Consider the following 27,655-nt stretch of genomic DNA (forward strand, 5'->3'; position numbering starts at 1 on the left):
GGCGCCAACTCTGTGGGTGCTCCATGGCTGAAGCACCCATGGAAAAAAAATAGTGGGTGCTGGCAGTGCCACCGATCAGCTCCTTCCTCTCCAGCCCAGCACCTCCGGCTCACCGGTGGACCCCACTGATTAGTTCCTCCCCCTCCCTCCCAGTACCTTCCACCCACCTGGATCAGCTGTTCAGCAGCATTCAGGAGGCACTGGGGGGGAAAGGGAGGAGCAGAAGTAGGAAGAAATGGGGGAAGGGGGCAGAATGGGGCAGAGCAGGGGGCAGGAAGAGGCAGGATGGGGGCTTGAGGGAAGGGGTGGAGTGGGGGCGGGACATGGGGCAGAGTGGGAGTCAAGCATCCCCTGGGAACTGGGGAAGTCGGTGCCTCTGGTATGTAAGACACGGAAAGTTTGGCTCTATTTGACACTCAGCTGGAGTACTGTATTCAGTTTTGTGCGCCGCACTTTAAAAAAGATGTGGACAAATTTGTTGCTCTCCTGTGGAAAGTCTCCAAAAATGATAAAAGGTTGATAAAAATGCACCTATGAAGAAAGGTTAAAAAAACTGGGTACATTTAATCTTGCACAAAGAAGACTGAGTGGGGTAGGGGAACCTGATAACAGTCTTCAAATATGTTAAGGGCTGTTATAAAGGGGACTGTGATCAATTGTTGTCCATGTCCACTGCAAGTACCTTGAGAAGTAATCAGCTTAAATCTGCAGCAAGGGAAATTTAGGTTAGAAATTAGAAAAAACTTTCTAATTATATGGATAGTTAAGCACTGGAATTAGCTGTGTGGCTAGCTCAGCTTCATTCATTATCATCCTTAGGGACACCCCCACCCCCCAGCTGTAGTGTATCTTTAATTTGTAGCTTTATCTCCACACATTTTGCATTAGCTCTTCATCGGTCACATACCAAATGGATGAATCTAAGTTACCTGTACAAACCAGGGAGGCCCAGTGACACTGACCCCTGATTGACCTAGCCTCAATACTGGGTTGTAAGGCTTTATTTTGGTGCCTTGGTTACTGATTTGGAAGGAGTGTTGACAAGCCAGTCATGCCTCACTTGATATCAGCACTCGGCCACCTGTTGTGAAATGCTGATACCTTGGAGGGTGTGGTCTTCTGCTTTCCTTTTTTTTTTTCAGGTCACTCTAAAAAGCAGCCTTACACAATACAGAAGTTAGAGTAAAATGGGAGCACATCGCTAACTGGCTCATTGGCACGATTGGGACTGCTCCAAATCCCAGGGGTTTTTAGCAATGTGTTCCTCTCTTTGGTTTTAATTCTATTACTAGGCAGGAGTAACTGCAGCTGATCTCTGATTAATGCAGCATTAGCTTCCCCTGCACCCCTTTCTTGCTCATCAGTTCTTGCCTGTGCTCATGTGCACACAATGCTCTGAACCTGTGCTGTGAAGGATCAAGCTCTTTCTCCATCTATACCTCTATTTTTTTAATCCTGCAGTATGGAGAGTAAGAGAACTGGTATAGGAAGGGCCTTGAGATTTTGGAAGACTAGGCCTAGTATTGAACCTTATTTGAGCCAAATCATAGCCTCCACAGAAACACTCAAGCACAATCAACTTGCACTACCCCTGCAGAGACTTGTAGGGCTAAGACCAAAATGGCAGTGTTGCAATGCAGGTGGCAACTGTAGAAATATTAACATTTTACCAAACCACTGGGGAGGGAGAATGTGCAGTCTAAGAGAGGTCTTAAATGTTGTTTCAATCAGATTTAAAGTTAACCATTAGCATCAGAATCAGCAGGTTGCTGCAATAATTGTCTCTGTGCATTTATAACTCTGGGTTTTAGCTATAGAGTTTTCTACCTACTGTCACTCAGGGTGCCTAATCTGTCTTGTGATGTAAGGCAAGGTTAAAAAAACAGTACTGTACATTCAGCTGTTCCTGAGTGGTGCTGATATGTTTCTCTGCACAGCCCCTGTGACATTGTTGTCAAGGTCACTAAATAAATTGGTGAGGAGTGTTGGTTTGTATTTCTTTCTGGAAACAGCCTAATAAAAATGACTATAGTGAAGGTTTTGTTATATTAAGCTTGTGCAAACAGAACCACAGTGCAGTATTACACAGATAGACGCAGAATCACAGCTCTGGTCTTAACCTAAATGAAAAGTTTGCAGTTTTAAGATTGAGCAATGCCATGTCTTAAAACTGCCATGTTCCTCTTTTTTTTTTCTGAATGAGCCAGAAGGTTTATTTCCTAACTTGTTTCAATATGACATTAAGTGAATATTTCTTCCCATTTCCCATACATTTTAGCACCATTTTAAAAAAAAACTGCCTAAAGAAGAAAAATTGCCTGTTCTTCAAGATATTACAATCCATGAAATTTTCATGAAAGAGGGAACTGGCTATTATGCTATTACAAAAACACACTAGTTTCCCTGTTGCATCAGTTTCTTTTGGCCTGGAATTGATGCACATGCAAAGAGTTTATTTGAAAATACTGGTGTCTATGTGGGGAGTCAGTGTGGTTAGTGGATAGGGCACTGGAATAGAACTCCCATGCTCTAGGTTTTATTCCTGGCTCTCCTGCTGGTTTGCTTGATGACCTTGGATAAGACATTACCCCTCCCTGGGCCCCAGTTTCCCCATCCATAAAATGGAGGTCAGTAAAACAGACACCACCACCCCTTGTAAAGTGGTGAAAGGGCTAGGCATTATTATTATTATTTCTACAAATGGTAACTGACATTTATACAGGCACTCAGGTATTACAGAGGTGACGGCTATGTAAGTACCCAACTAGACAGAAAACTGTAGTTCCCCATGCATAGAAAAATAATGTAGCCCCACACCAGACTAGCAGGAGAGAGACACTGTGGTAGGGGAGGGGTCAGAGGTAGGCTAGGCTTACACAGGTATTTCTCTTCCCCATCTCCTGTTTAGCCTTATGAAACTTGTAAGGGGCCCTATTGGTTAAGTCATTTTGAAGCCCGTGAGGGCTCCTGTTGGCCGATTCCATCTTTCTATCAAAGGAGGCGGGATTAAAAGGGTCTTACTTGGGCAAAGGCAATGCCAATGCCCAGCTACAGGAGTGCTGTGAGGAGGAGCATGGTTAGACCACAAGCTGGTGGCCAAAGATGAAAACGGAGTCGGAGTCATGGTCACAGCCTGGCTGAAGTGCCAGTCATGACAGTGGCTGTAGCCCCCGGCGCACAGGCAGCTCCTAGAGCATTGGCCGCATTGGCAGCAACGGCGGCAGCAGCAGCCACAACAAGGGCCCAGGTGGTGCCTGGAGCAGGGGGAATGGCAGTGGCGATGGCTGAGCCGTCTGGTTACCCTGTCCTGGTCTCAGATGGGCCCGGGGAGACCTGGCTGGAGGCTCTTAAGGCAGTGGCATTTCAGGCTTTGCAGCTGAGCACAGGGAGGATGTTGAGCCTCCTGTTTGAGATCGCACCCCTTCCAGGGCCTACTTTGACCATGCTGCCCCCACGGCTGCCTATGACAACTGAAGGAGAGACCCAAGAAGAGGGGAGTGAAACATCCTCTGATCTAGGAGTGAGAAGTAAAGAAGAAGAGTGTCCTGAAAGCAAGGGGGCCATTATGTGGGTACCACCACCACAACTGGCTGGTGAGTTTTGATGGGGCCCTTTGCCATTAAGTGACCCTGCTGTAGTGAATGGGGTCTCCCAGGATGGTGTGGGGATATTGCCTTTTTCAGGGAGTGGGGGCCTCCTCTGCTTCCTTTGACGGAAAGGGAAGAGGGAGTTGATTCCTCTGTTGCAGTGGGTAGCCCAATGTTTTGTCCCCATGGGGCATCTCCTCTTCCTACCACCCTTTTACTTATATCCGTAAGCTGCATGTTGCTGAGTCATTGACATTTAAACAATCACAGCATCAACAAAGGACAGCAGAAATTATGAGGGGTATGGAACAGCTTCCATGTAAGGAGAGATCAAAAAGACTGGGCCTGTTCAGTCTGGAAAAGAGATGACTAAGGGGGAATATGATAGAGGTCTATAAAATGATGTTGCATCCGACGAAGTGGGTATTCACCCACAAAAGCTCATGCTCCAAAACATCTGTTAGTCTATAAGGTGCCACAGGACTCCTTGCTGCTTTTATAAAATGATGAATGGTGTGGAGCAAATGAACAAGGAAGTGTTACTTACCCCCTTCACATAACACAAGAACCAGGGGTCACCTGATGAAATTAATAGGCAACAGGTTTAAAAGAAACAAAAGGAAGTACTTCTTCGCACAATGCACATTCAGCCTGTGGAACCCATTGCCAGGGAACATTGTGAAGGCCAAAAGTATAACTGGATTCAAAAAAGAATTAGCCAAGATGGTCAGGAATGCAACCTCATGCTCTGGATGCCCCTAAGCCTCTGACTGCCAGATGCTGGGACTGGACAACAAGGGATGAATCATTCAATAATTCCCTTTGAAGCATCTAGCACTGGCCGCTGTTGGAAGATAGAATACTGAGCTAGATGAAACATTGGTCTGACCCTGTGTAGCTATTTTTTTGTTCAAGATCTTAACATTTAGAAAATAAAGAGTTATGGTCTCACACTTTCCATCCTATCTTCCTCCATGCCAAACTCCCTCATTACATGTGAAATCATTTAGCCTACATCTGAAATCACAATATATCCCCACAGCTCAAAACACTCATGTGCATTTAACCACTATCTCGACACTGTGCCTGGCAGTATTATCTCAGACTACTTTTTTGGAGTAGAGCTGCCCAGAAAAGAGAATTTCCATTTAGCGGGAAATTCTGGATCGTTACCGATTCATTTTTTTCTGCATCAGAATGAAATATCAACATCCCAGAATTTCTGGTGAAACAGAACAATTTGTTTCAGGGCCTGCCAGCCAGGGTGTGTCTTAGGCTCTCAAGCAGCCTGTCTACTAGGCCTACTTGCTGGGGAGCTGGGCTGGTTTCCTGTCAGCCCACTCATCACTCAGCTTCCTGCCTGGTCTCAGTCTAAAGTTTTGATGGAATCCATGCATTCCCAAGGAACATTTTCATTCTGTTGAAACAGGATTTTTCTGACACAAACTCTGGATGGAAAACTTTTGACCGGCTCTAGTTTTGAGACAAGTGTAGACTACAAGGGTCCAATGATGGTACATTGAAGGTGGAGACGTGATTTTTGGTTATATTGGTTCCAACATTTATGAAGTATTTTTGTTGAGGGATGTGTTGGGCAAGGTTTTATATTTGTGAGCTCCTTATTCAAAATGTATGTTTGGACTAGTTTTTTTGGGGGTAGTCAGACTTACAGCTGTAGGGTGGCTTGAACAATAGGAGCAGAGCAAAGTAGTAAGGATCCATTTCTCAGATATATTGGTAGTGTAGTTTCTCCTCAAATGAACTTTCCAATCTTTGTGTTCCTTTGTCTTTTCTGTGGCATACCTGAGACTTCTACTCTGTAGTCATGTAATTGTTGTAGTTTCATGTAGACCTACTGTTTCCAGTTAAATGGTCTGGATTGTAATTATCAGTAACATTTATTTTCCACAGACTTGTTTGTTTGAATTTGTTTGGTAATTAAGATGGAGGAATCTGATCTCCTCAGATTTTCCATAAAGTGTGATTCCTTGTGTTTAATCAGCAGCTTCATAGGTAAGCCCTACATCCTCTGAGAGAGACTTCTCAATCCAAAGAGTCCAGAATTTATTGATTAGTGAATTATTGTTTGCCATGTCCTCTCACAGATTTTTGAAGTGCTGACTTCTCACACTTGCTTTTGTAGGCCATGACAGTGTGCTAGAGAGCAAGGGACCTGTCTGTCAGTATTGACTTGCCAGGCTCGTAGAATTGTAATCATGGACAACGTTCTTCATTTCTGAGGAGACTGTATAAAGACCAAGGAACTTTTCCAGAAAATGAGAGACAAAGATTATCAGATCTTATAACTCACTTTGAATAGTATATACATTAATGTTTTGGTAGACATTACCATAGGGCATTCATGGATTTTTTTATTATTATTAGTTTACTAATAGATACAAATTACTGATTAAACAAACGTCAAGTGTCTTTGTGTCACTTTCACTTGTATTTGCATCAATGCATCCTAAAGGGACCGTGGCTAGGTGGTTTCAAAGCCTTGTTAAACATGTGCTGTCACTTTTTGTGGATTTAATTACATTTAAATGCAACTTTAGAGGCAGCCACTGATGTAGAGCATCCTTCTTTTCCTTCCTATTCCTATGTAAAGTGGTTTAGCAACTTATCAGTTTGTACCTCCACCTTCCCTCTCCCCCAGAGAAAAATCTAGATGGTTTATGCTCCAGACCAGTGGTTCTCAACCTGCAGCCCATAGGCCACTTGTGGCCCAATCAGCATAGAGCTGCGGCCCATGTGACATCCTCAGGGCCATACAGGAAGTATTGGATGTGGCCCACATAACACATTCTGGGCCTCATGCATCCCACAATAGTAAATAGGTTGAGAACCACTGCTCCAGACACTTCAAGTTTTAAAAATCAGCCACTTCTGTGTGTCTATACTTCTTATGCAAACATTTTAAAAATTCTTAGTGTGTAAGTTAAGCACTGATTTGCAAATTAACAATGAATTGCGTGGTTTTGGCAGCAGCACTAAATTTGCAATTGCAGGGCTGTAACAACATATTACAGGCCACTTTCTTCAAATCAGAGTATGTTTTGCAACCCAAGAAAGTACTCGAATTGTAGCGTATTTTACTACAAAGCCTACTTTGGCTTGGTTGGCAAATTAAGCCGTGGTCTACACTACGATTTTAGGTCGAATTTAGCAGCGTTACCTTGATTTAAGGCTGGACCCGTCCACACGATGAAGCCCTTTTTTTCGACTTAAAGGGCTCTTTAAATCAATTTCTTTACTCCACCTCTGACGAGGGGATTAGCGCTGAAATCAGTCTTGCCGGGTCAAATTTGGGGTAATGCGGATGCAATTCGATGGTATTGGCCTCCAGGAGCTATCCCAGAGTGCTCCATTGTGACCACTCTGGACAGCGCTCTCAACTCAGATGCACTGGCCAAGTAGACAGGAAAAGGCTTGCGAACTTTTGAATTTCATTTCCTGTTTGTCCAGCATGTTTGCAGAGCTCATCAGCATGATGTGCACATTGCCAGGGCACATTGCCCAGCCGTACTTTGTGAGAAGTCTGTGACTATGTCCCTCTCGTCATCGCGCTGCCGTCGCCTTTTGCGCAAAACAATTGTCTGCCATTGCTCTGACGGAGGGAGGGGCGACTGATGGCAAGGCTTACAGGGAATTAAAATCAACAAAAGGGGTGGCTTTGCATCAAGGAGAAACACAAACAACTGTCACACAGAATGGCCCCCTCAGGGATTGAACTCAAAACCCTGGGTTTAGCAGGCCACTGATTTCACAAAACAAATTGGGTCAATTTCTTGTTTTGATCCATCTATCTTTTACATCTTAGGCTGGCAGCAGACAGTGCAGTACGACTGCAAGCCATTGTCATCTCCTCGGTGCTTGGCAGAAGATGCTGCAGTACGAGTGCTAGCCATCGTCATCTCGTGGGTGCTCGGCAGAAGATGGGAATGACTTGGCTGAGTCACTCCCATATCTGCCCAGGCACCCCTGACCGTTCTCACTAAGGTCGGCTAAAAGAGCACCCAGGAATATGATGACGATGGCTACCAAAGGCAATGAACTGTTGCTGTGTAGCAATGCAGTCCCACGTCTGCCAGCACCCAGGAGACGTACGGTGACGGTGAGCTGAGCAGGCTCCATGCTTGCCGTGGTATGGCGTCTGCTCAGGTAACCCAGGAAAAAAGGCACGAAACGATTGCCATTGCTTTCACGGAGGGAGGGAGGGAGAGGGGGGGCCTAATGACATGTACCCGGAACCACCCGCGATGCTGTTTTTGCCCCATCAGGCATTGGAATCTCAACCCAGAATCCCAACGGGAAGTGGAGACTGCGGGAACTGTGGGATAGCTACTCACAGCTACCCATAGTGCAACGCTCCGGAAGTTGATGCTAGCCTCGGTACTGTGGACGCAGTCCATCGACGTAATGCACTTAGAGCATTTTGTGTGGGGACACACACAATCAACTGTATAAAAACGATTTCTAAAAAAACGACTTCTATAAATTCAACCTAATTTCATAGTGTAGACGTACCCTAAGTTATCACTTGCCTTGTGGCAAAAGTCAAAAGCATTTCAACGATCTAGTGTAGCTAGCTTACAGACTTTGTTCTCCCTCTTGAAAAATCAAACCAAACTGTCCTGCAGCAGCTGCCAGTAAACTTGCAAGAAAAGTTAAACTCTTGCTAGCCTCTCTGGCAAAGATAACTGGCTCTTCAGCACCTGACCATAGCTGAAGAAAAGTCCAGGCCCAAACCTCTCCAGTCACCACAGAAATGTAGTTGTGGGACTGACATCAATGGGGCTTCTTTTAGGATTGCCAACCCTCCAGGACTGGCCTGGAGTCTCCAGGATTAAGGCTAACTGGGGACCTAGGCACACAGTGACATAGGGCCTCCCATGACATCAGCCCCAGGCAGTAGCAGGGGGAACCTCCTTTCCATTGTCGGAAGCAGGGGTGATGTCAAGGGACCCTCTGTCTTCCTGGGAGCAGGGCCAACCTCCCAAGAGTGACAGGAGAAGCAGCAGGAAAATCCCCTTTCACAGAATTGGGCAGCAGCATGGGGGACCTTTTCCCTCTAGGAGAATGAGCAGGTGCCCCTTTCCTCTTGGAGAGGCAGAAGTGACTGCAAGGGGCCCTCAAGTATTTAGTCCCATAGTTAGGGTGTATCTGCTTAGGTGGTGAACTGGCACACTGCCCTCTCTTCCTCCTGCTGCGCTCAGCCCTTTCTTTTTGGGCAGCAGTAGAGTTAACATTCCATTGAGATAACCATTGCAAGTCACACCTCTAGAGCTATTGTTTCACGCTACCTGTAGAGGCAGTCATCACTCAATTGGTTACACTTGGGTCACATTTTTAAGTTTTCCTTCACAACCATAAAGGCTAGAAACTTGCTGTTTGTTTTTTTTCTTTTTTGAGGTGCTGCTTTTTAAGCATGAATTCTGATGTACTCATGACTGCGGGAGCTGGGCCCTGGGCATAGACCTGTGTGCCTATGTCTTAATCTAGCCCTGCTTGTATTTTTTTAAAAAAATACACACCTTTATGCATTTATAGTACATGATGTAATTTATGCTAATGACTGGGAGAGACTCGCTGGAAATTACTGATTTTTTACAAATTAGCATATAAGCGAAAAAACACAAAAAATAAACAAGGATATTGTACCACAAATTATACACTTGCTACTTGATTTGACAAATGTGATTTACTTTGGTGTCTGTCTAAATTAGGGTTTTCTAGAGCACTCATCTCTGTGATATGTGAGCGCTAATTTCCTAGTAAATGTTCTGTAATGTGTCAAAATAATGAAGTCTTAGTCATATGAGACATTACTGCCGCACTCTTCTGTTGTACCTTCTCAGAATAGGAGGAATATGTGAATAATAAGGGTAGGGGCAAAGGGTAAGTAATTGATACTGAAAAGTGTGTGTGTGTGTGTGTGTGAGAGAGAGAGAGAGAGAACGATCTGTGCTGTGAAAAAATAACTTCTGACGATATCTAATTCTATTTATTAACAATCTGATCCAATGTTAGGGCAGATATTGGGGTGTTTTTCTGCCCTTGGGTACTATCTGTGCCTAATATAGATGTTAATTGATACGCCCAAGGTTATGTGCCTCGGTTTCCCCATGTGTAAAAATTACTATAACACTTTCCCACTTCTCAATAAAGTTGTGTAAAGCTTAGTTGGCTAATATTTATTAACTACTGCTTGATCCTGAGATAAAATGAGAAATTGGAATATAAAATGTCGGCTTTGAATGAAAATTGAGTAAATCAAAAACAAATGTGCGGTGGCAAAATTCATTATAGCATGTTACCAAAAACAGTTACATTAGGGCATGATGGGAACACATCTTTAATACAATAGTGGGCACTAATTAGCTAATGATAACAAGTATTATGTATATTACAAATGAGAGACTCCCAACAGTTTAATTTCAGAAAGATTCTTAAATGCAATAACTTAGAGCACTAAAAGTAAAATATATATATATATTTTAGTTGCTTCTGTCAACATTTGAAGTTCAGCAACAATAGGCAAAGATTAGATGAAATGATTATTTGCTGTAACAGTGGCTCTTTGAGATGTGATGCTGACGAGTATTCCACTTAAGTGTGTGTACGCCCAGCACACCAGGGCCAGAGAAATTTGCCTAGCAGTATCCATGGAGGGATGGCACTCGAACCTCATGGCAATACCCACTTCCTCCCCCTGGCTACATATTGCAGCGCCGTCCTGCCCCTCCCTCAGTTCCTTCCCACTGAACACCTGTACCTGAGTAGATGCAGCCATGTCTTCCACTTAGGTGACTCACAAGCAGTACCCCCCAAGAGGCAGGGCTTGGAGTCTACGTACACAAGGACTGCAGGACCATTCTACCGAAGCTTGCATCTCCCATGGAAGATGGAATTATGGCATAATGGTTCAGGAACATATCTGTCGGCGACCGTTTAGCAGCCCTGCAGATGTCCAATATGGAAACGTCACTGAGGAATGCTATGGATGTGGCTTGCCTCCTCATAGAATGAGATCACACCCCGCTGAGGGGGTGCAGCTGAGGCTATTTCGTATGCCATCTTGATGCAATCTCGGGCATTGGCACTCTCACTGAAGGACTGTCTGGATATGTGGACTCTCAGACCTTATGCCACTAGCACTCCCAGCTATCTCTGTGACACCACTGATTTCCTGAGGAAACTACAATGCATTGGTGACCTTCCAGAAAACACCATCCTAGCCACCATGGATGTAGAGGCTCTCTACATAAACATCCTACACACAGATGGAATACAAGCTGTCAGGAACAGTATCCTTGATGATGTCACAGCACAACTGGCTGCTGAGCTCTGTGCCTTTCAAATTTGATGACAATGTATATCTCCAGATCAGTGGCACCCCTATGGGCATCCGCATGGCCTCACAATATGCCAATATTTTTATGGCCGACCTGGAACAACGCTTCCTCAGCTCTTGTCCACTTACGCCCCTTCTCTGCCTACGCTACATTGATGACATCTTCATCATCTGGACCCATGGGAAGGAGGACTGGAAATTCCATACGATATTTTCAAAGCTTCCACCCCGACCTCAACCTCAGCCGGACAACTCGCAAGGGGTCCACTCTAACACCACGGTGCAAATAAGTTGATGGTCACATTTAACACACCTATACCGAAAACCTACCGACGCTATGCTACCTTCATGCCACTAGCCTTCCATCCGGGCACATCCACACATCCATTGTTAACCAAGCACTGAGGTACAACCCACATCTGCTCTAACCCTCAGACGAGACAACACTACAAATTCCACCAAGCATCTCAAAACTTACAATACACCGCACGAGGAATTAGGAAAGATTCAAAGAGCCAGACGTGTACCCAGAAGCCTCCTTATGCAAGACAAACCAGAAAGAACAACAGATCCACTGGCCCATCAACATACAGTCCCCAGGTAAAAACCTCTCCAACGCACATCATCAGGGACTACAACCCATTCCTGGACAATGATCTCAACTTTCACAGGCCTGTGCGTGGAGGCAGTCCTCGCTCTACAGAAAACCTGCCAAGTGAAACATATTTCACATAACTCAACCGCACGCATAGTAACTCACCTCAGAACCATCCGATGCAAATAAACCTCGATCAACTCTGCCACATATCTAACACCAGCGACACCAATCACAGACTTAACCAGATAAGACACATCACGCGTTTCATTCATGCAGCACACAAATGTAATATACGCCATCATTATCCAGCGATGGCCCTATGCTTATGTACATCGGCAAACTGACAGTCTCCTACTACGGAATAGGATAAATGGCCAAATAGATATTGGAATTGGCAATATACAAAACTGTAAGGAGACGCACTTCAACTCCCTGGACCACACTATAGCAAATCTTAGGTGGCTACCTGCAGCAAAAAACCTTCAGGACCAGACTTTAAGAGAATCGCTGAGCTTTGTTCATCGCAAATTTGAAACATCAGCTCAGGATTAAACAAGACTGTGAATGGCTTGCCAACTAACAAAACCAGTTTTTGCTCCTTGTTTTCACACCCAACTACTAGAACAGGGCCTCATCCTCCCTGATTAACTAAGCTGTTATCTCTGGCTTGCTTGCTTAATATATCCCTGCCCCTGGAAATTTCCACAATGCATCTGACGAAGTGGTTATTACCCCGAAAGCTCATTCTCCAAAACGTCTGTTAGTCTATAAGGTGCCACAGGATTCTTTGCGACTTTTACAGATCCAGACTAACACGGCTACTCCTTTGATACTTGATGCAGAATGTTATCCATTTCGAGTTCATCTGCAGAGAGACCGTTTGACCCTGCATGCTATCTGCATATGACACAAACAAAGGAGGCAAAGCATGAAAGGGGTTTAGTCTTGTCCAGATAAAAAGCCTGACGTTGCCTGACATCTAAGGTATGGAGATGCTGCTGAAGGTCCAGAGCAGCAAACCAGTCATTGTAAGAAAACATGGGGAGGATAGCTGATAGTGAGGATTTGGAACTTCATGTACCTGATATATTTATTGAGGCTGTGAAGGTCGAGGATGAGTCTTACTCCTCACTTGGATTTGGGTACCAGGAATAGAAGTCATGACCGGTCTTCTGGCGGAACCTCCTCCTCCACTCCCAAAGCAGTATCTCATGAGAGGGGTCCCTGAAGAGGAATGGGAGGCAGGGGGAGGAACTGGATGGCATAACCTGATCTGACCATGCTTACGACCCAGCTGTCTGTAGTGATTGAAACCCAAGCATTGTGAAAGCAGGCCAGCCTGTTCCCAAAGCAGGGGGATGAGAACAGAGGAGCAACAATTGGAACAGTGTTGTGGACCAAGGAGTCAAAATGGGTACTTGAAAGGCACTGGGGGAGGGTGCATGGATTGGCTGAACCCGAAGCCCGCTTGCTTTCTTCTGTTGGATCTATTAGTCTTTCCGAGGCAGCCCCATTGCCTCGGAGGAAAGAAAGGCTAGCCAAACGTGCACTACAGCCAATGGACCTGCTGCTGGATGCCGTAGTGGCGCTTCAGCGCTGCTGGCATGTATGCCCCCACCGACCACAGGGTAGCCCTTGAAAGAGTGCAGTGTTGAAGGGCAAATCCCCAATGGCTTGCTGAACATCAGTGCACTATCCAAATTCTGGAACCGGGATGCCCTCCCCTTGGTGACCACAGAGGCCACTACACTGATTGAAGTGTCTATATCAAGTGCAAACTGCAAGGACGTCTTAGCTATCAAGCAGCCTTCAGGGACAAATGCCAAAAATTCCTCCCACAAGGCCTTGGGCAGCTGGTCTGCGAACTTTGACATAGCTGTCCAATTAACAGAATCGTACTTGGATAGCAAGACTTGTTGGTTAGCAGTTCACATCTGTATATCTGTTAGCAGTTCACATCAGAGGAGGTGTAAAACTTCCTGGCCATGAAGTCCCTATCCTTGGACTGGACTTAAACATTTCTGCTGGACTCTATCATTCACAGTTACGACTACGGTATTCGGGATCGGATGGGAGTAAAACCCCTCAAATCCCTGAATGGGAACAAAATAGCGCTTCTCCGTGTGCTTAGCTGCACAGTGTGAAGGAAGAGTGCTGCAGAAACTTCGACCAGTTCAAGGAGCGCATTGTTGATAGGAAGGGTGACTTTCTCAGGGGAAAATAGCTGTAAAACGTCCACAAATTTGTGGGTATTTCCAAGGGAAGAAGCTACATGCCGCAAAAGGTCTTGGTATGCCTTAAAATCCTCCAGTACCGAAGGGGAGAATGAGCCAGGCTCCACAGCATTGTCCGGAGATGAAAACGAGGCTCTTAACTGAGCTGTATCCTGGTCCAGGGTTGATGGATCTGGATGGACTTACTATGAAGACTCCGCAGGGAGAATGACCCAGGGCTGTCCGGGCGGGGGGGCGGGGGAGCAAGTGGTGTAATTTGCCCTGGGCCTCACAGGGGCCCTACGAGCCGTGGGCCAGCGGCCGTCCAAGTCTTCGGTGGTGGGGTCCCTTCAGTGCTGCTGAAGATGCAAAATGACTGAAGGACCTCCCACCGTCGAAATGCCCTGTGAGCCCTGGCCTGGCGGCGGTCTGGGTCTTCAGCGGCATTTTGGCGGCGGGGGGCCCTTCAGTGCTGCCGAAGACATGGAGTGAAATGCCGCTAAAGACCCAGACCGCCGCCAGGTGTGTACAAGCGCCGCAGCTCCCCCCTTTTCCCCAGGCCCCCTGAATCCTCTGGGCGGCCCTGGAATGACCACCAGTGCCTGGGCCTGTAGCAGATTGACGGTACCACTGCAGACCTGGCCAGTTATCTCACCTTTGAGTGAGATGAAGAGCGGAACCATCACAACTTAGGAGCATTCCACAGACTCCATGGAGGCCACTGTCATGGATACGGCATTGGTGGCTAGAAGGTGCTGGGCTGGAGACCTCTGTCCCAACCATGAGACACACGCCAATCCTAATATCTGTAACAGTCCATCAGCAGCCCTCACTGCTGGTTGGATGATGGAGAACAGGATAATGACAACCTCGACTGAGATGCAGAGGAGCCTCAAGATCCTGAAGATAAGGGTGAGCGAGACAAGAAGGAGTGAGCAGGCAGTCTGAATTGTCCATCGCCCAGAACAATGCAGGAAGCGGCACTGCTGAGGGAAGTGGTATGGTTGGTACAAAGCATGCCCGTGCCAGAATCTTTCTCGGTCCTGAAGTGAACAGCAGCACGGGAATGTCTGATGGTACTGACATCAAAGGTGGCAAAAGCCGCCACGGAAGCATTTGTGGTTCTGAATGTAGTGGTGCCGAGTAGGTTCCCGGTACCAGCCCTACTTCCATAACCTGTGGAAGGGAAACATTGGGGTGCAGTGCAACTGACCTGAGTGTTCACCAGCTCATTCAGTCAAAGGGGCTATAGTTGACACAACCATGGCAAACTCCTGGTCCAAAGGAGAGGATGGGACCAAAAGGTAGAGGAGGTCTGTAGCTGCCTGGCATGCCACCAGTGGGGAAACGCTCAGTACTGGCATCTCCCTCATCGATTCAGAACTCACTGTATGCCTGGAGGCTGGAACCGGAGTCAACAGTGGAGGTTTTCTAACCTCTCTACTAGGTACTGAGGAAGGTTTAGAAATACCCATGCTATTCCGGGCACCAGCACCCAATCTGGCGCACGGCTCCTCCGTTTCTTCGAAGAGGTGCCCGCTCTGGAATCTGAAGCGGCTGTACTCTTGGAACCCAAGGACGATCTCTAACCCGATGAGGTTCTCGGCACCGAAGCAAGCCACATCGCCTGTTTGAGCAGGTACTGCTTCAGGTGAAGGTCTCAAGCCGCTTGAGTCCATTTCTTAAACGATCTGCAGATCGCATAACGCTCCTTGACGTGGGCCTTGCCAAGACAGAGCAAGCACCACTTGTGGAGATTGCTGTTGGGGATCACTCGCCACATGAAGGACCACGTTTAAACCGTGGTGAGGGCATCACTGAGGGAAACATACTACTAAACTTACACAACTCTAGCTAAGCCTAAGGGTACTACTAACTACACACAAGAAAAAAAACTGAACCAGTTGTGAGGTTGAGACTACACAGAGCTTCAACTCCGGCCCCAGGCAGTAAGACAAACTGAAGAAGGATTGGGTAGTGCTCCCTCATGTAGCCAGAGGAGGGGATACGGCCATTAGGACCAAGTGCCGCCCCTCTACGGGTGGTACTAGGCAAATTTCTCTGGCTCCCGTGCACCATGCATGCACACACCTATGTGGAACACATGGCTGCATCCACTAGAACAATCAGTATTTTATTCGTACAGTACTAATTCATGAGGAAAAAATATAATATGGTTAACTGAAGTATTTATGGCCAGCATTTTTATACCTTCTTCACATAGAAAACTCAAATTTATTAGCATAGGCCTTGATCTTACAAACGTTTGTTCACTTTGCGCTTAGTAACATGAGGAATCCCTTGATGTGAAAGAAAGGGTTCATTTAGTAAGAATTTGCAGGATTAGGTCTGTAGTTTAAAACGTCTGCCCTAAGGCCTGGTACTAATTCAAAGTGTGTGTGTGTTACTGAGACTGTGAAGACTTATGTGCCTATTCTCCTACGTAATCTCTACAAGGTGTACTGTAACTGGAAAAACCTACTTTCCCTCTCCCCCTCCATAATCCAAAGCATCAGGCAACAGCAACAAATCTGTGGGTGGGTTATCCAAAGTATGCTAAATTTCTATTGGTTGTTTTTTTTCCTTAGGTGCTGTTTACTTACCCCCACTCTTACAATAGCTATTAATTGCATGTGGGGAGATACTCTTCCAGAAACTATTATAAATAGTCCTTTATTATCATAATTTGTATTACAATAGCACTTAGGGGCCAGCGCCCTGTTGTGCTAGGTAGCATAAAAACATAACAAAGGGACAGGCCAGGTCTGGGGGGAGGGATAGCTCAGTGGTTTGAGCATTGTCCTACTAAACCCAGGGTTGTAAGTTCAGTCCCTGAGGGAGCCATTTAGGGATCTGGGGCAAAAATCTGTCTGGGGATTGGTCTTGCTGTGAGCAGGGCATGGGCCTAGATGACCTCCTGAGGTCTCTTCCAACCCTGATACTCTATGATTCTAAGCCCAAAAGAATTTAGGTCAGGTTCAAAGTAGGAGCAAGGTTTAAAACACTTGAGTTCATGAAGAACTGCTGATCCAATTATAGCACTGGAATTTAGGCTGGCATTTTCAAACCTGGATGCCTAAATTTAGCTCCTGAATACAAGCAGCCTGGCTTTCAAAGCTGATGAGCGCCCATTGATCTCACTGAAATCAATGGCAGTTAAAGGTGCTCAGTGCCACTTTTACTTAAGTGCCGAACTTTAAACACCTAGATTTGAAAATATTGGCTAAAGTTTTATGTGTGTGGCACATTTAAAAGCATGCTTTGGTTTAAAATTACATCTATACATTCCAGGCTTTAGAGCCTTACCCTGCTGCTTTGGTGTCCAAACGTCACCAGCATTGGTAACCAGGGCCGGCTTTAGGCAAATTAGCCCAATTCCCCGGAATTGGGCCCCGCGCCTAAGAGGGCCGCGCACCTTAGGCGCCTTTTTAATTCTTTTTACTCACCCCGGGGGTGGTCAGCTCCGCTGGGGTCTTCGGCGACCCCACTCCCCTGGCCAGAGTGCTGGCCGGAGCGCAGCAAGCGCCGCTCCCCCAGCCAGAGCTCTGGCTGGAGCGTGGCAGCCCCATGACCCCGGCCGGAGCTTTGGCTGGAAAGCGGCAGCCCCACGGCTCCGCGGCCCCGCTCCCCTGGCCAGAGCTCCGGCTGGAGCGCAGCAGCCCCACAGCCCCGCGACCCTGGCCGGAGCGCTGCAAGCCCAGCGGCCCCCCTCTCCCAGCCAGCAATCCGAAGTGCTGCCGACGACTGGGAGTGCCACCCAGTGAGTACAAGCCCCACCCCTCAGGAATCGGGCCCCACGTTTGCTAAAGCCGGCCCTGTTGGTAACAGATGTAGACCACCTCAATCATTTAGCCTAGAACTCATCTCTAGCTGCCACATTCTTTCAGACATAAAGCACTGGAACATGTACTAGACTCCTGAACTGGAACAAAATGCAGCCTACAAAAGTGTAACTCTCCAGATGTTTTCAGCAAGAAATATCAAAGTTACAAAGTGCCAAAATTTAAAGATTCTGCGAATTTATGGAAAATCTGTACCCCTTGTGCTTTATTGGCCTCGCTTGTAAAAAAAAGAATTCATATGGTATTCAGAGAAAGCATTCCATATTGTGGCCTGTGGTTGCTGAAGCTAAGGGGAAGGGATAGCTTAGTAGTTTGAGCATTGACTTGCTAAACCCAGGGTTGTGAGATCAATCCTTGAGTGGGCCATTTGGGAATTAGCCCTGCTTTGAGCAGGGAGTTAGACTAGATGCTCTCTTGAGGTCTCTTCCAACCCTGATCTATGATACTCCTAGAGCAGCCTGTTTCCTTTGAAATCTAAGTCATAATTTACCTGTTGTTTTGTATGGTAAAAACCTTGGTTTTTTTTCTACTGGTTTTCACAAGACGGTTTATATTTCGCACGGAATACAGTGTATTTATGATACACTGAAGATTACATTTCCAAGAGGAGCATAAGAAAAAAGACCCATAAAATGGTGCTTAATGCAGATAATTGGTCCTCTCTTTATAGTACCTGTTCCTGTATTTACAGACAACTAAATTGCGTCCCCTTCAGTCTTTTTTTCTTCAGACTTGCCAATGGTTCTATTGAAGGGCCTGTTTCCAGATGAAACTCGCCAATCTGTTTTGTTGGTATGTCTCAATCTTGTTTGCTGCTTCTTCAGGATTTGAGTGAGTGAGGCCTTCCTAACAAAGATGTTCTTCAAAAATAGACCTGTCCTGGTTATTAGCCTGATCGCATACTCAGGTCAGAATCATCCCACAGCCATTTTGACACTTCCTTGTGGATTGGCTATTAAAAGGGGAAGGGAGGTGGGCGATTTGGACAGGGAAAGAGGAAGAAGGAACTATATAAAAACAAAATATAACCAGTAGCAAGAGGTGGAACGATGAAAGGGGCCACCACCAGCAGCAGGAGTTCTGTACCCAGCCTGCTCCTATGGTTAAGTATCTGGACTACAGTCTGGGCTCTATGAAGGGTGGATGGTGCCTGAGAACAGATGTCCTCTGGTACCACTTGGTAAAGTAGGGACACCAGAGGTGCATGCTGGGTGGGCCACAGGATCACTAAAGTGATTAAACAATGGGGAGATGGTTGGATGTGATTATTTGTTTGTTAGTTTTGGATGCAAGGATGTGATTGTTTGTTTGTTTGTTTTGGTTTTTTATAGGTCTGCTCATCTCATATGTGGGTCAGGGACTTTTAATCGTTATATACATGACAAATAAAAGGGCCTGCCTAGAGACAGGTCAGCTTATGTGCAAGTACATATGGTAGCTGTTCAGACTGAACTTTGAAAATGGGCTCTTCTTCACATACCTTAGTAGAGGTTCTCTGTCACTGATACAGGATTAAATAAAATGGTTGGTGGGTTGTTTTTTTTAAATAGTTTTGTAAGGATTGTTTTGGGTCATGGAAAAAACCTTGACTGTATTCTACTTTCATTTACACCAGTGAAAACCAGCAGATCTCCACTGAAGTCAGCAGTGTTATTCTGGATTTACTTTGGGGCAAGAACAGAATTTGTGTCTCTGATTTGGTAAATGCAGAGATTTTTAATAGAAGTAACAAATCCCACCACCATGTAGGATTTTGCTGAATCAGGCTTCCATTTCCCTCTCTTGGTATTATATAAAAATCATGTCTATAGTGGTCACCATTTAAAAATCAACATTTCCTAGCAGATCCCACACAGTTATTACAATTGTTTCCTATTTAGGGGAAAACTGCAGCATCTCAATTACCACAGTAAGTGACACATGCTGATTTTTTTTTTTTAATGGTGACTGGATATTAAAAGCTGGATGAAAATCAATAATTTGTCTTTTCTCATTGTAGTTGGTCCCCGCTCAAATACTGATGCAAATGAGTCCATTGAACAAATAGATGAAGATATAGCAGTGACTCAAAGTCAGATTAACTTTATTTGTCCAATCACACAGGTATGCTATTACTATTAATGTAGCAGATAAATATTTCCCATCTTCAGTTCCTTCACAGCATCTTCATAGCCATTATAATCCTATTCACATTCCTACCTGTATAACATACTTGTTAGCTATATATGTATATTGATTTTTAGAATCCAGACAATGGTCATGTTGCTGAAATAAAATCTCATGGGAATAATGCAATTTAACACATGGGGGGAGGGATCGCTCAGTGGTTTGAGCATTGGCCTGCTAAACCCAGGGTTGTGAGTTCAGCCCTTGAGGGGGCCATTTGGGGAACTGGGGTAAAAATCTGGGGATTGGTCCTGCTTTGAGCAGGGGATTGGACTAGATGATCTCCTGATGTCCCTTCCAACCCTATGATCCTGTAATCTGAGTAGTACAGCCTAGGGACCACAGGGACTTCCTGCCACTTTAAGCAAGAGACTTCCATGTGTGGGGCTTGGAATTGAATTACTTTTTGTTGCCAGAGGACAGTACTTTCTTCCACAAGATAATACCTTCCTAACACATGGGGGGCTGGATAGTTGTGAAAGTTAAACTTGATTGTAATAATAGCTAGAGAGAAGGGTGATACCTATAAACTGTATTCAATGGGGCACAAGATAGTTGGGAATTTTCTGTCAGAATGATTTTCTGTTTGAAAAATGCTCTTTCTGCAAAATCCAAATTTTTCCATTGGGAAAATCAAAATGACAGCTGCCCATCCAGAAGGTCCTTGCCAATTTCATTTTCAGACAGAAAATGAAACTGACACAAGCCCTCAAGGCAGTAACAAACAATCCAAAAAATTTCATGTTGATTCTTCCAGTGCAGAATTTTTCTGGAAATCCGTTCCCACCAAAAATACTGCATTTTTTGTCCTGTTTTGGGATGATGGTTTTTCCCCCAAAAAATGCGTTGTTTTTTCCATATAGTTGATTTCCATTTACTAGTCAGCTCTAACTGGGGCTGTTAGCAACATCCCAGGGCAGGTCTGAGAATGTTTTCAAGGTCATCATTAGTTCTGTTAAGTACAGTCATCTTGATTGCAGATGGAAATGCAAAGGCCAGTTCGAAATAAAGTCTGTGGCCATACCTACGAAGAAGAAGCCATTCTAAAAATTATACAGCGTCGAGAAAATCAAAAGAAAAAGGCATGGTAAGTTAGCAAGAATGTGTGTGTCGGGGGGATACTTGGCTTGCTGTGTATGTGGAATCATATTCCAATTGTTCTATGAAATTTATTTGCGTTGGCAAGGCTGAAGGAAGTAATATTTAAATGTCTGCCCCAAATCAGTCTCCCCATTAGTACTGTGCACATGGAGGATACCTTTTTTTTTTTTTTTTAATAAAAACAATATTTAAGGAAACATTCAGCAAGTTATGGGGAAGTAACAGCCATTCACTGTACCTGCACAACAAAATAACAGAGATCTAGTACAGTCCTTAACAATACAGAGAAATTTTAACATCTTAAAGTAGCTAGTTCATTTTTTTTTCTTACCGTGTTCTTTTTCCTTACCGTGTTTCCTTACCATGTTTAAACTGTCAAATATAATATAACCCTTTTGCAAATGGAAGGGAAAAGATAGTACTGCCTCCTTTTTATAGCTTATATATTGTACTACAATAAGAAAAAGGAACTAATAAAGAAAATTATAAACCCCTAGATGAAGGGAAGAATGTTCAGCCAGAAAAATAAGCTGTACAGTCCCTTCCATAATTCAGGAAAACACTTTTTACCATAGATAATGCTGCCTATAGTTAAGGTTGCTTGACACTTTCCATAAAAAGACCCTATTTTCAGCTGCTTATAACTTTGTTAAATTCAGGGCACATATTTTTCCATGCTGGGTGTCTAGATCAGGCGGCTGCTGTTGTTGTTTAATTTCAGCAAAAAGGTTTCAGCCATTTGAGAATGAGATCAGGGAAAATATGGGTTTGCCTATGTTGAAAACATATATTCTCTGTCTTATGGTGGGAAGCAGGGGCATGATATTTGCCAGTGGGGTCACCATGGTGTCAGCGAGAGACTGATTTTCACCAAGCAGCATGTGTTTGGCCATGTTATAAGCCTCTGAAAAATTTGCAGTTTTGCACATGCTCAGGAGAGGTTTGTAAGAGGCTGATGCTATTATTCTCCAAAGATTCTATCTGCACTGAACATACGTAAGCTGCACACAGCTCCCATGTGATGACTGGCTGCTCGTGCACCATCCCCACAGTGACTGTGCATGCACCATCACAGGACTGGAGTAGGACTTTCCCTGAAATTGTTCTTCCTGACTTCAGGAAAGTTGCTGTTGTGCTACCCACTCAAATGGATAACAGGGAGAAAGCAATCTGACTAGAATGCAAATGGGTGAAGGGAGACTTGTGCTCTGGGAGTAATATGAGTCAGAGGGGACAGGGAGGCAGAGGCACAGAAGCTGGGTTGAGGGATAGAACAAAGCAGGACAGCAGCTGGGAGGTGGAAAGGAGCCAAAAGAGGAAGCAACAGGAGCCAAAGAGTGGGAGAAAGGGAAACAGGTTGTGGGGACAAGGGCAGAACAGCCTATAACCACTAGACACACTCCCCTCCATAACCTGGAGTTGAACAAAGTAGTACCAAGTCTTAATGTTCCTCTGCTGTCAGTAATCAGCAGTGAAATCCACTAGCAGAACGAGTCTCTTCCTTCTCCAAAGGATGGTCCACATGGACAATAACAGCCCTGCTACTCAGATAGCTCAAGTCACAGAGGTTGTTGCTGTGAATCTAAAGGTTCTAATCTTGCTGATGACCCACATGGGAGTCAGGATGCTTCCACATGATAGAATCTGTTTTTTCCGTTGGCTTTTTAAGAAACTAAGGAAATTACATGGAAATTACACATCCCTATATTAAGATTGCCAAGTGAAGCACTTAAAATTTAGAAAATGCGAGAATTCAAATTGCACTTCTGGCATTTCCCAACGTTTTGAACTTTTTGTTAAGGCAAAGTTAAAATAAAATGTTAACATACTACATTGTACCTTACTTATTCAGTATCAGGTTACTATTCAAAGAACATGGCTAAAGATTCTGGCTTGCCAGCTAGGGAGCCTTCCTCCTCTGAGTACACTACAAAGAGTGACCAAATTTCTGAATACCTATCCTCTTTTTGGCACTTCTTGTGTATGTACTTGGTATAAAAGCTTTTTCATTACAAGAACTGTCCAAATTTTATTGTACCCCGTTCCATAGGAGATGGAGTCACATTTTTCCAGTAATGTGCAATACGGAGTCTAGCTGTACAGTTAGAACAATGCATTAATTATTTTTGATTGCTGTTTTAAAATGCAGATCCTTTGCTGGAGCATTAAGTAAGCAGGTCAGGGGATCTCTTGGAAGCCAGCATTTTGTGTCATAAGATGAATCTCTTGAATAATTTCCTCCAAAAAACAAATTTCTGGACACCACTACCACATGATCAAGTATGTTCCCCTTTTCCAGCCACCTCTGCAAAGGAATGCCTCCCTACTAGCAAAAATATGATGGATCTTAACTAGGGTCAAATGCTATCTATACAGTAATTTATAAATTTTTCTTTGAGTTCCACAAATTGAAGATTTATATCCCCTTTTCCATAGAGAGACCTAATCATCAAGGTCAGTTTCTTTGTCCAAATCCTTCAACAGCTTTTTCAGTCAAAATTGTGTATATCTTATAAATTTAAACCTTTGTTTCCAGCTTTCTCCTGGGTCAACTCCTCAAATGTGATTAAAGGTCTCGAGAGTCTCCTCATGTCCAGATTTCACAATAAAATGTTTGACTTGTAAATACTGAAAACACGGGACCTTTGTATTTACATTATTACCTACCTCTTGGTGTGACTTCAGATCAGGACCCAGAAACAGCTGTCCGAATTGAGAAATCTCAGCGCTTACCAACAGTGAATGGTCTCTTTGATATTTTCTAGGGCTAAATTCCTGATAGGAAATGCTACATTAATTAACAAACTTTTGAGTGCTTGACCTGCAACCTTAACATTGTTTAATGTAGGGGTATTTTTGATGTAATCATATCGTATGTTAGACGTGCACATGACAACAGTAACAAGGGTTTGCTCTAACTACATTTAGAAAGATCAGTTAGGCACGCTACATGTAACTCTAAGTTCTGCGTAGATCTGTCTGTTTAAAATGAGCTGAGTTGATGTGTAATTAACATTTGTTCTGGAAATACAGAATCGGTTTTTGAAATGCCACAACCTGCTAGGTCTATAGAAACCATTCAGACCTACTCTCTCAAGCTCCCAGCTGGAGTAAACCATTTTCTGTTGTGCTGCTACATGATTGCATTCTTCACAGTGGTGTTCCAGTGGGAGCAAACATTCCTAACGTGGTTTAAAGGCAAAACCTGGTCTGTTAGGCAAAGCCCAAGTTAATGCACTTTGTCAGGGAGATCAATAAGTAGCTGAGGGAACAGGGTGAGGAACAGAATCTTCTCCCCATCTTCATCCTAGAGCTACAGCCATTGCTATAGGCACAGCAATGTAGTACTGGCTACAGCGAGATGCATACGCTTTTTTCCCCAGGGCCTGTGGACTTGACAGGTGTACTTCACAGACCATTGGCTGTCTCTCAGCCATTTCACCTGGCTTGCCCGCAGCCTCCACCTTCTGTGCTCCCACAAAGAAGCCTGCTATGCAGCTCAGCTCAACTGCTATGCAGCTCAGCTCCACTGCAGCTTAAGGGACTGCTGCATACTGCTCTGTGGCTTCCCCAACACCTTGCACGGTGCCTTCCACAGCCTGGGAAAATTTCATGCACTGGTCATAGCAGTGCTAATACTTACAGGAAGTGTTTTATATGAGACTTTCAAGGCACTTGACAAACCTTAATTAAGCCTTGCAACACTTCTATCAGACAGATAATTATTATTCTAACCAGTTTATAGATTGAAAAACTGAGGCACAGCGTGATTAAGTGATTTGCCCAAGGCAGACACAGCAAGCCAGTGACAAAGCCTGGAATAGAAGGGATGAGAACTGACTCTGTATTCCAAGTCCTAGACAAAATTGCTTCCCAAAAACAAACTAGGTTCCAAAAGAAGTGAGTCCTCAAATGTTTTAACTGTGGGCATTATCCATATACATCTGGCTCCACTAGCAAGGAAAAAAGATACCCATCCCTGAATATCTTTCACTGTAGAAGTAATCTGACTTTACCTGACTGCCTGCAGCCAAATATCAAACTCTGTATTTGTTCTGCTTTTAGAGATCACTAATATGACACACAGTCCTCTCCCCCTCCGTTCTTGTGAGGACTCATCACTTTTCATAACCCTAGCTCTTCCACTGACTCACTCTGTAGCTCTGGGCAAGTCACTTAACCTCTTTAATCTGTTTCCCTATCTATATAAGGAGGCTAATACTGATTCACCACAGATTGGTGGGGGGAAGAATACAGTGCTTTGAAGATATAAAGCAATATATAAATACAATGATTACAGTAAGTAACTGTATTATAGTAACACTGGCAACTCTTGTTGGATTTAAGACAGTGATCAACAGGTGAAACTCTTTATATCTCATTACACTCATTCCCTTGAGACATCAACTCCCACCTATTAAGATAATTAGACTCTTTTTTCCCAACAGAGATTTATTATCCATCAAGGAAAAGCTGCAGCAAATCACTGACAAAGTTTCTCTGGGGTGAGGGTGGGAATAAAATATAAAACAGCAAATGCTACATTCAGGTGACTAATATAATTTTTCTGATTTATTTATTTTTCTTTTCAATAGCTGCCCTAAAATTGGCTGTAGCCATTTAGATGTTAAGAGATCAGATCTTGTGCCAGATGAAGCACTTAAAAGAGCGATTGACAGTCAGAGTAAACAAACCCAATCAATGCCGTAGAAGTCAGCTGGACACACTGTTACCACAAAGAAAAATTTGTTATTGAATGTCTTGTGAGATAAGCTGCCGATTGTAAGCAGGTTGTGTAACTGATTGTTATTTGAAGTGTTTCATTTGAAGGCAAAGTTGAAGGTGTCAGCTATAACTGAAAGCATTTCTTAAACTGCCAAGTGTGAAGCATTCCAGTGTAACTTGTTTGTTTTTCTCCCTGAACCTCTAAAATGTTGCGTTTTATAAATAAAATGTATGTGCAAAATGTAAGCTCCTTCGTCAGCAGTGTGTTCATTTTCAAAGCATTCTAAAGATATCAATTTCGGTCCAAGCCTGCAAAATGCTTGCTACTGGGTGCACTGTTTCTGCTGTGAGCCATCCCAGTGAGACCTCTCTGTCGTTGCTGGGGCTGCTCATGGTAGGAGGCACTGTGGTCAAGATTTTCAAAGGGACGTGATCTGAGGTGCCTCTATTTTTGGATGCCCAGCACAAGACCTCTTAAGGGAGCCTGATTTTCAGAAAGTGCTGAGCATCTGGATCTCATGTTTGGAAATGCAAAATCATTAGTCACTTTTGACAATATTGGTCTATGCCTAGTATTAACCACAGATCCTGGCTCGTAATCATACTGTACTGCTTATGTTCAAAATCTTTTATTTCAGACTTTATGTATTTGAAATTCCCAAGGGGGTTCACATTGATATTTTAGGTGAGAAGAATTGGCTTATTTATAAACATCTTTAGTTCATTAACCTTATGTATAATAACATAGGATATAATATATATAATATAGATATATAATAATATAGGATACCTACGTACCTTGAGTTGCAAAGACTATACCATGTAATGATAAGTTTCATACATGCAGGCATTGTTACTGTTGCTATAAGCGTTACTTCATTAGACCTTTATTAACCCAAAATATACTTGGAGTATAGGCAACATTAAACTAACCATGCAGTTTTGTAATTGTTAAACTATAGTTTTAGTTTTTAAAACATGGGGAGGAGGATGTCCTGAATTGCCGAACGTTTTTCCTTTCACCTTCAAGTCTGCTTAGATTTACTCCAGCACTTTTAAATAAAACCCCAAAACCTGTGAGAAACACTGTTGGAAAAAATCTCTAGCAACTTTTGATTCAGTTTCACTAATAATGCACTTCCTGGGCCAAATATTAACCTTGGGCTTAATCAGGCCTCTGTGGGTAAGTCCACCCAGCAATGAAATACCTGCAGCTAGCCTGTGTCAGCTGACTTGGGCTGTGGAGCTGTAAAATTGGTGTATAGATGTTTGGGGTTAAGTTGGAGCCTGAGCTCTGGGATGCTGCATCTGGCGGGGAGGGTCCCAGAACTCACGCTTCAGCCCAAGCCTGAACGTCTACACAGCAATTTTTAGCCCCACAGTCTGAGCTCTGAAAGCCTCTATCAGCTGATCTGAGTCAGCTGCATCAGTATTGTGGGTCTTTTTTTTCCAGTGTAGGTGTACTCTGTCAGTATGTCTACACTGCGAAACAAATCCTGAGGCTGCAGATCTCAGAGCCCAGGTCAACTGACTTGCGCTCACATTACAGGGCTACAAGTAGCAATGTAGATGATCCCACTCAGGCTGGAGCCCAGGCTTTGAAACCCAGGGAGAAGGGAGGGTCTCAGAGGCTGGAAGGTTTACACTACTAGTTTTAGCCCCGTAATGCAAGCCCTGTGAGCCCAAGTAGGTTGAGCTGGGCTCTGAGACACACTGCTGTGGGGTTTTGCAATGTAGATGCATCCTGTGTTTTTAGCTGCAAAATTGTGGGCACCAGTAATTTTGATCACTAAGATGTCAGAGTGCTTGAATATGTCTGCAATTAAGGGATTTGGACATATAAGGGAGATAAATACAGGTGCAAAATTGTATGCCGAGTGATTTGTACCTGCAAAATGGAAGACAGTTGCTGGACTGAACTAGCCCTATTGTGCTCTGCAGTCTGATCCAGTTTGCTATAGTGCGGTGTTCATATTGATATATTCTCAGATAGCTACACGTTCATTATCCTGAAGTTCATTATCCTTGCGTTCCTATGAGCGATGCTAGACTAGAGATTGCTCTCT

General features: G+C 44.3%; 1 protein-coding gene across 4 annotated transcripts in view; it reads left to right on the forward strand.

Moving 5' to 3' along the window:
* The window catches only part of NSMCE2 (NSE2 SUMO ligase component of SMC5/6 complex), a 265,984-nt gene that overhangs the window by 150,454 nt on the left and 87,875 nt on the right, over positions 1-27,655 (forward strand). For 2 of the 4 annotated variants that reach the window (XM_075063236.1, XM_032783338.2), the window contains exons 5-6: positions 19,597-19,700; positions 20,744-20,850. In XM_075063236.1, coding sequence (XP_074919337.1) covers positions 19,597-19,700; positions 20,744-20,850 — 211 coding nt within the window. Of the gene's footprint in view, positions 1-19,596; positions 19,701-20,743; positions 20,851-23,400; positions 25,836-27,655 lie in introns of those variants that run through there. The other 2 variants (XM_032783336.2, XM_032783337.2) reach the window with 2 other exon arrangements.

The sequence above is a fragment of the Chelonoidis abingdonii genome, chromosome 2 (genome assembly GCF_003597395.2).
Source record: "Chelonoidis abingdonii isolate Lonesome George chromosome 2, CheloAbing_2.0, whole genome shotgun sequence".
NCBI lineage: Eukaryota > Metazoa > Chordata > Testudines > Testudinidae > Chelonoidis > Chelonoidis abingdonii.